General features: G+C 46.2%; 1 protein-coding gene across 1 annotated transcript in view; it reads right to left on the bottom strand.

Annotated features, from left to right (window-relative positions):
- RTN1 (reticulon 1) overlaps nucleotides 1–10,624 on the bottom strand; it is a 125,448-nt gene that overhangs the window by 57,859 nt on the left and 56,965 nt on the right. Inside the window, exon 2 of the mRNA XM_009332739.1 lies at nucleotides 1–129. This exon is cut by the window's left edge and continues 624 nt beyond it. Coding sequence (XP_009331014.1) covers nucleotides 1–129 — 129 coding nt within the window. The remainder of the gene's footprint in view (nucleotides 130–10,624) is intronic.

The following is a 10,624-nucleotide window of genomic DNA, read 5'->3' as shown; positions in this document are numbered from 1 at the left end:
TGCCCGTGAAATAGGTGGAGTCCCGCGGGGTGGTGTAGTGGACGTCTGAGATCAGAGAGGTGTAGAAGGAGCTGTCACCACCGTTGGCAGTGGAGCCATAGTCAAAAAGATGCGATGAGGCTGTGACACCTAAAGCAAAGACACAAAAACAATGCATAGTGAAGAGACAAGTGCCTGCATGCATCAATCTTTCTGCAAAGCCGTAATCGCTCCCCACTGATTTTAGATTCTGTTTGTGCACCAGGCTTGGCTTTGCTTGCAAGCTCTTTGGGACTGTCTCTTACTATACCTTTAGGCAACATAGCGGCACGTCTGTCAGATGAGGCTTCCAGCTGCTGCTGTATCTTAAAATAGCTGTAACGATCCTGATAGCTGCTAAAAGTTCCTGGCCAACGTTTGCCCAGCCTGTGCATAAAAATCTCCAGTGATGGCAATCCCACAACCTCCCTCACAACCTGACTCAGGGGCTCACCATCCAATATCCTTAAAAAAAATCTAATGTCCAATACAAAAACAATCCTGAGCATTTTTTTTTAATACAGAGAAATGGAGGAGTTTCACCCAAAGGAAACTTTTCTTTAAGAAAACAGTTCTGCTGGACAGAACTTGAGATGGAAAGTTATAGGCAGCTTTAGATTTCATTTTCTCTTTTAACAGTAGCCACCCTAAATTTGTGAAACACCAGGGCAGAGACTAAACATCCCCATTTAGTGGTTTCCACATGCCCAGAAAGCTGTATCCTGTGTGCATCATCTACAAAGCATGCCAGCATGAAAGTGGTTAAACCTCTACCCACGCCCATGCATCATTTTCATACACCGCCTCTAATTCCCTCTGTCATGCTTTAAGTTCCTGGGGACGATGCTGATTAAATTACAAACGATGACCACTCTCGATTTGCAGCATTAACATAAAGCACAGCTCGACAACAGGAACAGCGAGATCCCCCATGAGGGAGGTGGGGCACGGGGAGGCAAATTTTTATAGGGGCTGGGGGATCGGGGATGTAGAGAAACAAAGCTGATGTCTGTAGGAGCTGGTGTCTATAGGAGGGCGGTAGCCTGTTAACCGCTTGTGCGCTGATGCATGCTGCATCGCAGAGGCTGGCTGGCTTTCTCTGACCTCTGCTCATCACCCTGCAGGGGATGTGGGGCTCCTGATGCTCCACGTGTGCCAACGCAAACTTAACGGTAATATTAAAGGGATATTGCTGCAGCTGCAAAGCAAGAAGCTGGGAAATGTCAGTGTGAAAGTTCCTGGGCTACTTGCATTTGGTTGTTTTCTTTCTCCTTGCACATACATAATGATACTGTCTCTAAATACCATCACAACTATTTTTTCCCACAGCCCTCCATGCATTAGGCACGTGCAGCTCATTTAGTGAGCCCTGAAGCAATTTTTTCTTCCCCTTAACACCATTCAGTGCATAGCTGCAGGCTTTATTTTACTGCATAACCTTGCTGGATTTGACATGCACAACCCAAGCCCTGCACAACCCAAGCCCTGCACAAAGGCCGAATGACCATTTCCCTCATCCATATTTTTGCATCGCTCAGTACTATGGTGACTTGCAAGCAACTTCTCTTTCCTGGGCCGCCTTTAGGATGGGAACAGCATGCTTCTCCTTTACAAGGGGAAACCTGATAGCATATGGAAAAACCAACCCAAAAGTTCCACACCTTGGTTTTCAGCCTACCTACACTACCTGCTCCTGTGTGTCTATCCTCACTGACTTTGGGTGCTGCTGGTCCCCCACCAGCCCTCACCGCTGATCTGCTACTGCACGCAGAATGCTGACAGCAGCGCCATCCCCACACCCCAAGAGCCCATGGCCAGGGATTCACAGCAGCCGCCTTTGCCATACAAGAGCACAGAGCAAGGGGTGCTGTAGCTGGCAGGTGAAAAATTATCATCATCATTTCCAGTCATTCCCAGCCTTCAGTTTGCTCTTCTCACCGCTACGGAGCGCTGCATAGAACTTTTCATAGAAATATTTATGATCAGGCCAAGATCGTGTTTCAGAGTGGTGAGGGTCACTGTGAAGATTTTTCCTATGCATGTGAATTTGGGACTTTTTTTTCCTCTCTATCTATGGAACTTTACATTTACCTACTCTAAATTTCACCTTCTGTTTTCCTGCCAGCTCACTCAGGGCTGCAAGATCCTTTTGCAACTTGCTGCAGACAGCTTTCATCCTCACTGCTCCAAATGACTCAGTTTCATCAGCAAAGGTACGTGAGAACGGAGCCTAAGCAGAACACCAATGTGGCTGCCCAGCACCCACATCAGGTCCTACCTGAGGTCATCCAGTGCCTCACAAGGACAGCTCATACCCAAAAAACATTTCTAAATGATCAGTAAGCAAAAAGGGATAGGTTCTTTTTCTTGCAAATATTTTTCTTGCTAACTTGCCTTTTTGAAAATTATCCATAAACAGGCTTGGATTTTCACAAATGTGTTGGTTAGCTGGAATTATCTGATGCATTGTTTATGCCAACATATTTCAGGCTGTGAATTGCTGACTACAGACTATTCGTGCCTGTTGCTGCCAATATCTGCTGTTTGTAATTTACTATTTGTGCTGGGTGAGTGGCTGTCTAAATCGTGGGGTTTCAGAGCTGCTCTTTCATTAGATGATTCCTCGGTGCCTACTGGGCCTGATCCAAAGCCCACCGAATCCACTAGAAAAGTCCCATTGATTCTAAGTGGCTTTGCACCAGCTCAAGATGGCTGTGCAATACTTTCTGCTCTGGGTGCTCGTGAAAAAATACACCATCACAACACCATCAGTGAGCAAAAGTCCATTTCTGCAAACATCCCACAATTGCTAGTAGAGAGGGAGCACAAACATAGTCAAAGGAGACTGAAGTCACTGTCAAACCAATATTCATGGATGCCATTTGCAGCTTTCATTTCTGCTTTGTCCACAGTATATGTGAGCCAGATGCACATGCATTTGCAGCACTTAGTAATGCTGATCAATAGAGCAGTGAAAAGGTTTCTAATGTGTTTGTGTCAGGTGCTTCATAGCAGGAGTTACAGCAAGCCAGGAGAGCTTGCAGGAGAGCCACTGTGATAAAGAGGGCCTGGGAAAATATCATCCTATTCTTTATGTTATTCATCAGCAGAAAGAAAAAAATAACCCTGAAATAGTCATCGACAGAAACATCACTTCACGTTTCCAAGTAGTACAAAACCAACACTGTAGCAGATGTTAACACAAGAGCTGATTTAAAAATCACTGTTGATCATAAACCTTCTTTTTTTTTTCTGCAGTGGTTTTGCAAATAACGATGAAACCAGAAAATGCATTTCTTACTGGAGAAGACAAAGAGTTAATGGGTGTGTGAGCATGTCCATGGGCATGTGTGAGCAGAGAGAGGGTTCACATTAGCAGGACATAGAGGGATCCCAACTCTCAAGGCGACCACAGAGTCAAAAGCACTGAAGACAGCTGAAATTGCCTAATTACCAGGATTTAATGCAACTCTCTATTTCCACAGGGAATGATTTAAAGCCATTGGTAAAACTGCCTCTTATTTGGGAAGTGTGAATCTATCAGCTATTAGGCTGGCTATTAAAGACATGGAAACCTATAATAGCTGAGCAGGTTTTTGCTAAAGAATGGTGTATTCAGAGCCTGGTGATTAAGCAATGCCCTCTCTGACTTTAAGTTTATTTAGTTCAATATCCGTGGGAAGGAGAAGCCTTGAATAGCACTGGTAACGGATGGCAGTATCAGATCTGAATTTACCCTTGTTACAAAGGGTTGTTTTCTTTAATCTGGATTTCCCTCAAATGTGCCCAAAAACTTGCCTGCCAATTCAGGTAAAGCAAAGCTATTCAGCGCCTGAGAGCAGCAGTCATGCTTTCTTGCAATACGAGCCCTCGGGAAATAATTTCACTTCCTGCGACCAGCTAAGAAGTAATGGGTCTGATTCAATCATTTCAAGCACAGCTGAGATGCTCAGCAAGTTACATGTGTTTTCACCAACTGTAAAGGAAAAAAAAAATTGAAAATGACTGGTTTGTTTCCTCAGAATAAGTAAGTGAATGCTCCAGAAATCCTCTCCTACAGCGTTGGATTTAGAGCTATTTAGCAGTTGACACAGGAAATAATTTAGAAATCATTGGTTCCATGCAGAGTAACTCTTAAATTAAGAAAGGCAGCTGAAGCCCAATTTGGAACAATGCAAGCTGAACTGCTGCAGCACACTGGAAGAGGAAACAAAAAGTTAGCTGAGGATAATAGACAAGAAAAAGAGCTAATTTAAATAAAACTGATTTTTTTTTTCCCAACTAGAGTATGCTCAGTCTTCTTAAAATGGATCATTTCAGAATATTGGGTTCAATTTTCAATAAAATAACCAATAACCAATTTCCATGTTAACCTGCCTTTCTTAATCTTCACATGCAACTCTGGTGACCTTCAATGGCACAGACAGACTGACACAGGACATGAAATTTCAGTTCTGCAGAACAGCTGGTAACCCCGCAATGCAAGGTTCAGTATTTATTCTGTGTCAGTGATTCCGTCAGAATTATTAGTTTTTCAGAAGAGGAGAGGGGGAACTAATCTTTAATTAGATGATGCTATTTTTACAGCCTGGAGCTGCACTGAGAAGAAGAAGGATCTTCGGTTGCAACTGGAGGAAGCAAGGTTTCAGCGACCTTTTCAGACAAAAGCAGAATACTGCGAGCAAGCTGTTTCCAGCAAATTCCTGTAAGTCTTCTAAATACTTGGCTCTGACTTTTGGTTTGCATATTGAGCCTCAGGAGTCATTACTGGCTACCCCAATGCTGCAGGGCTGCTAGCTCCCAGGAGCAGGGTCTCCCCAGCTCTCTCGTGTCCATGCAGATCACAGCCTCCTGGCGACAAGGTCCACCTTGTCCCGTTTGGCCAGTCCCTGACCTGTGGTAATTTATGGACTAGAGATAATAATGAGCCAAGTCCCATAAACAAGGGGAGTACTCATTTGACTGGCCCCAAATGATGCTAGAGGGTCTCTCAGGCCACGTGACACTCCCAATACCTCAGCCCTTTAGGTGTCATCCAGAGATTTTAGATACATAGAAGCCAAAACTGAGCAACGAGCATTTTCCAGCACAGCAACTTTGCTCTTATCCAAGACTCCCGAAGGCACCGCAGAGCTCAGGGATGTGCAGTGACTTTCTTTCAGCGCTCAGACTAAAGCCTGGCTCTTAGAAAGGTATCCTATATTGTCTTAAAGGCTCAAGGAGGTGGTTGAGCACTTTGCCAAGTTTTTTATTTTATAATTACCCTCTCGCCTAGAAAGGCTGATTTCCTAGCAAGGCTGCCTGCCTAAATCCAAGGAGCCATCATGGCGGCCCATTGCACCTGACGGTGATGCAGGAGAGTCCCATTGCCCAGACCTTGCCACCACCTAAACGTCTGTATCTGGAGATCAAACCACAGCTCGGGGTCCTCTCTGACGACTAGCACAAGACCATGTTTCCCAGCCCTACATCAGCAGCTTACGTTCCAGCCCCTCCTTCATTTTTATTGTTCATCCATGACCATCAGATAGATGAATCTTCCTGCTTTCTTCCAAATACGCAACAAAAGTAGCTATTAAACAGTCCTGCCTTTTCTGTACCATATTTACAATTTTGTCATCAGCCACTAGCAAAAAGCCTGTGCTTGACCTTGGCTTCTTTTTATTCTTAACTTTTCCTTAAAAAATGACAAAAAAAGGGAAAGACTTTTTCTATTCTTTTGACCCTGATGCATGATGTCTCATTGTTTCTTTTTAGTTTCCCAACTCAGTTACCTTCCTTTTTAAAACTCATATTACATTGCCTTACTATGTTCTCATCTGTAGTCATACACATCTTTATACAGATGTTCAGTGTTTTATCACTTTTCCACGTCTCTTTACAGTACCCAGATGGACCAGCAGTCCCAAGTCTATCTCCAGATTCAGCTCTCAGTCTCCCCTGGATTAGCCTTTTTCAATAGCCAGAGCCAGCTGTCAGCCCTGAGCTATCCTACCTCCAGATGCTATAGGTTGGATGCAGAGAGCAGCAAGCTGCTTGCAAGAGAACTGCACTAGGCACGCATCCCCGGCAGCAGTGCCAGCTATTCCCAGCTGCCAGGAGATGGTGCTCTTCGTTTTAGCTCAGGATATGCAAACCCACTTTACAGGTTAGCAACTTGTTTTCCTCCAGAACTCTCATTATCCTGACTGCGGGAAAGATATAACTCCGCAAGTCACAGCATTTGCAAACATGAATGGCCATACTCCGAAAGTCATTTTGGGATTCACTTGCACAATAGGTGCCATGAGAAAACCGGATGTATCGGAAGGATACATGCTCGTATTCTATTATTATTTCCCCCTGGTTCTCTGCCTGGGTCCCGAACACGTTGGGGAAACTCAGAGCAGCAAGAAGGCTGGTTCCCGCTGTCTCAGAACAGCTGACAGCTCTGTGCCTTAGCTCCTGCGGACAGGAGTGAGTCAGTGCATCAGCTGTGCAAGTTATTCATCCTTCCCCTCGAGATCCCGCAGCAGCCAGAGGAAACACTGCCATGCAGAGAGGCAGGTGCTGTCTCCTGCACAAGAAGGAGGACAAAAGGACAGGGTGGAAAAAACAGGCTTAATTCTCTTTACACTCTGGTTACTCCATTAGACTTCATTGGGGTGACTTCTGATTCATCCCACCTGAGATGGAAAGCAAGTCCTAAACTCAAACAAGTTAGTGATATGCTTTGATACATGTAAAACCCCTCCTCCAGGTCAATTTGCAGACGATATAAGATACTACAGCCTCCAGGCCCAGCTCTTCAGCTGTCTATTGTAAGCAGGCATTGCAGCTTCCAGTTCCAGGGCTCACTCATTTCAGTCCTCCATGTGCTAAATATATGTGGGGGTGGGGGCCAGCCCCAAAAAAACCTTGGCTGCTGAGGATGAACATCCTTTACCAACTCACCACCTCCTTGTAAGCACAGAGGCTGGGGCAGAGGGAACAAGCTGCTTTCAGGATCCAGCCCCTGGAGGCCCTAACACTTTTGGGAGCTTCAGTTTGAGGGCTGCCTGATTGAGACACTCCCCCCAGCAGCTGGCGTCAGGTCACCATTATGTTACACCAAAGCATGGTTCTTCCGTGTGGCTTCCCAAGACCCTGTCTGGGGGTTTCTCCTGTTGCCCCAGCCTGGTTTCTTCCAAAAACTGGGCAGGCACGGATCAGGTCCTGGCTCAGCTGCCGAGTGCTACAGCTCCGTCTGTGGGATGGATGTGTAGGAAACACTGATGAGCTTTTAATAAGATTGAGACAGATCCACTCTGGGGAACGCAGGACGCACTGCGCTGCCGGCACCGTCATCCTGGCAGGCTATTAACAGCATCTTTTTGTTTTGTCGTGGACTCTGCACCACAACAGCTACCCTCTCCCTGCCAGTGCTGCTCCGAAAAGATACCAGGGTCCACCTTTTTGCTGCTGCTGAGTAGGCACTGTGGGTGTCATTGTGCACCCCAGAGGAAGGCAAGTCAAACAGAGGAGTGGGGCTTGGTTTGGTGATGCTGAATATCCTCAGCTCCCATGGACATCCACAGAGCTCACGGCATCTGACAAGGGATGCTCAGCAGATTCCCCAAAGCCAACCAGCCAGTGTGCAGAGTGAACCCCTAGCCAATGATTCAGCAGTTCCCACCCCCACGTGCCCCCCAGGCTTTCTGCTTCAATAGATGATCTGAGAGCGCTCCACTTTCACCTGGCAGGAAAACCCTGGTATAAGGTCCGTGACAGCCCTCCCCAGTACTCTAGACAGCATGAAAAATCAGGAACACTGAAAGAAAAGCCTTGAGAGGAGTGCAAGAATGCTTTAAAACATGCATAAAGTTGCAAATGCTCCTGCTAGAAGTGCAGCTGCAGCAGATCTTCATAATTATCAGAAAAGGGTACAAATATCATTTAGTAAGTTTTAACAAAAATTGGGTTCAGGAAAAAAGCAGGTTTTCACTCCTGTGATAGGAGTAACATGACTGCTCGGTAGGGTTCAGCAACACTCAGGTACTGCCTAAAATGCTATCAAATGCACTTTGCTAAGGATAATTAAACCCCGCTTATGAGAAGAATTCATTCTTATTTCACTGTAGTCACATTTCCCCTGGAATGATCAAACTCCACCAAGTCCCAACTGATAAATACTCCAAGCACTAAGTGAATTAGCACCTAAATCATGCTTTTCAATGACTTGAAATGGGGCCCAACTCCCTTTAGAGCATTAGACACCAAAGTATCTCACAAAATCTGGATGTGTTTGGCTAAGTCTCATTTGTCTTTAAGTTCTAAAATACCTAAATCCGATTTCAAACATGATTTAGGAACTTCAGCTATTCACTGTTTTTACCCTCAGACTGCTACAAAGCAGTCACTCTCCAAACTCAGACTGGGCTGTCTTTCAATACCCCCTGCAGAAACACCCTCTTCCCCTGCCCAGCCTCCATCCCAGGGCTCTGCCACAGGCACCTCCTGCACATCCAGCCCCACCTTGTCTGGGTCCCAGTTACGGGACTGTTTTTGCTGTAAGGCAATCCACAGCCACGCGGCTGCAGTTTCAAACTCAGCCTGGAAAAGAGAGAAATGCCGACGCCAGCTAATTTTGATGCTGTGATAAACTCGGGACAGAAGTCATTGCCCTACAGCTTCAGGCTTTTCCACATCTGGGGAGAGAGGGCTCAGCAGCGGGGAGGTAAAAGCCAGCATTGGAGAAGGGCTTCTGCTGAAATACGAGTCTTTGAGTAAGAGTTTGATACGCATCTGGAGGGACTGCTGAGTTTTCTCTATGCCACTCATACTTGGCTGCAACATCTCAAGGAAATCCAGCTACTAAAAAATGAGAAAAAAAGAGAAGAAAGGGTTGCCTTGCACTTGGGCTTGACTCCCCATCCCCCAAGGTCGAAACCACCCCAGCAGAATGAATCTTCCAGGGAGACAGAGCAACAATTGCAACGAAGTTCAGCTGAAATCACTGAGGGCTCTCCAGAGGAAAATTAATTTTGTGACAATGCATAACACCTACAGCCATGTGTCAGGCACAGTAATGCAGGGAGAAAACCAGCTGTCAGGCACTGGGGGCTGGGGTAAATCAGGAGTGACTCCACCAAAGGCACTAGAGTTACACCGGCATAAAACTGTCACCAGGGAAGGAAGTACGAGGCCCTGGGAGCCAACAAATAGAGTCTGAAGACAAGGCATTACTGGCCACAAATCAGGATCAAATCTAATGCCCAAGGGACAGCAGCAAAATCTAGGTCAGAGAGGACACAGCGACGCAAGGCTGACGCAGGAAAGAGAGCGAGCTCAAAAATCACCGTCTAACTCTCTTCACCCAAGGTTTTCCCATCGCAACACGACCTGTGCCAGGAAGACCGGAGGACCAGCATGTGCTGGCTCCTGGTGACCGCCTTTATTGGCAATAATAGAAACATTAGGAGAAAAGACCCTGTGTAATATCGAGTAGGATCCAGAATATAACACCAAGGAGGAGTGAGGAAATATGAGCAGCATCAGAAAAGATTTAAAAAAAAAAAATATACAGAAGTTCTGCTGAGGCAAGTGAGGCAGCAGGCTCTGATCCAAGCACTAATTTGGTTTACTTGCACGTTAAGTGATTTCACTCTATTTCTAGAAGGTGGGGGCACCAAGGATGCATCTGAAAGTCAATCAAAAAGTTTTCAGAAGTATATTAAAAGTTAAACCTCCCAAAGTAGTGCAGAATGTGGGGCAGAGCCACTGCAGTCATAAATCAGCATCAATCTGCTGGCTCCAGCTTCTGCTTAAGGAGGATCAGGCCATATGTGCTATAACTAATGCTATAAATGTCCTTTCCTTCAAGGTGTCTCCTTTATTTACCTGCTTGTTTACTCCAAGCAGAGACAGGAAAAATCCTCCCCAGACATCTCACTTCCCTGAAGGACGTTTTTAGGGACTTATCCCACCCTTCACTCTACTTTGGAAAAGAACTGATACAACTACAAACCACTCCATCTCCTGACTGTGAATACGTGACACCAAAAATATTCACCCGCCCAGGAGACCAGACAGCAAGTTTGAAGTCTGTACTTTGAGCAGAGACATAATTAAGATTTCAAGGAACACAGGTTAGCTGGACTGTCCCCTTCCTTGAAAGGCCAGGAGAAGCTCCTGCTCCTTCCTTACTCGGCAGCTCTCCATCTTTTTTCATTTGCAAAGCCTGAAGGCTTGCAAGGGTGATGTGGGACCTCTGTGGTGAGCTGGGGCCTGGTCAACAGGCTGGCTCATCTTTGGGCACCTTTCACAGGCACCTTGGATGTCACCCACGAGCTCCTCACTCCTGGATACCCTGGAGTGGTATCCAGGAAAGGATATCCAGGAAAGGATATCCAGGCTGGGGGGAAAGGAGCGGCTCCTCTCCCCTCTATACATGCACACCACACAGGCAGCCCCATGGGCAGCACTGCAGACTCACCCACTGTTTCATGGGACAAGGAAACCTAGGACATGGGTATATTTGGCTCTGGCCCTCATCTGTCCTGCTGCAGCCAGCAGGGCAGGGATGGGGGCAATTGCTTTGCTCTAGTGCAGGCAGCTGCCGATCACCGCTTTTCTGGAAGAGAGGAGG

The sequence above is a fragment of the Pygoscelis adeliae genome, unplaced genomic scaffold (assembly GCF_000699105.1).
Source record: "Pygoscelis adeliae isolate BGI_AS28 unplaced genomic scaffold, ASM69910v1 Scaffold179, whole genome shotgun sequence".
Lineage (NCBI taxonomy): Eukaryota > Metazoa > Chordata > Aves > Sphenisciformes > Spheniscidae > Pygoscelis > Pygoscelis adeliae.
The sequence above is the reverse complement of the archived record's forward strand: the minus strand, read 5'-3'. Positions and strand labels throughout refer to the sequence as shown.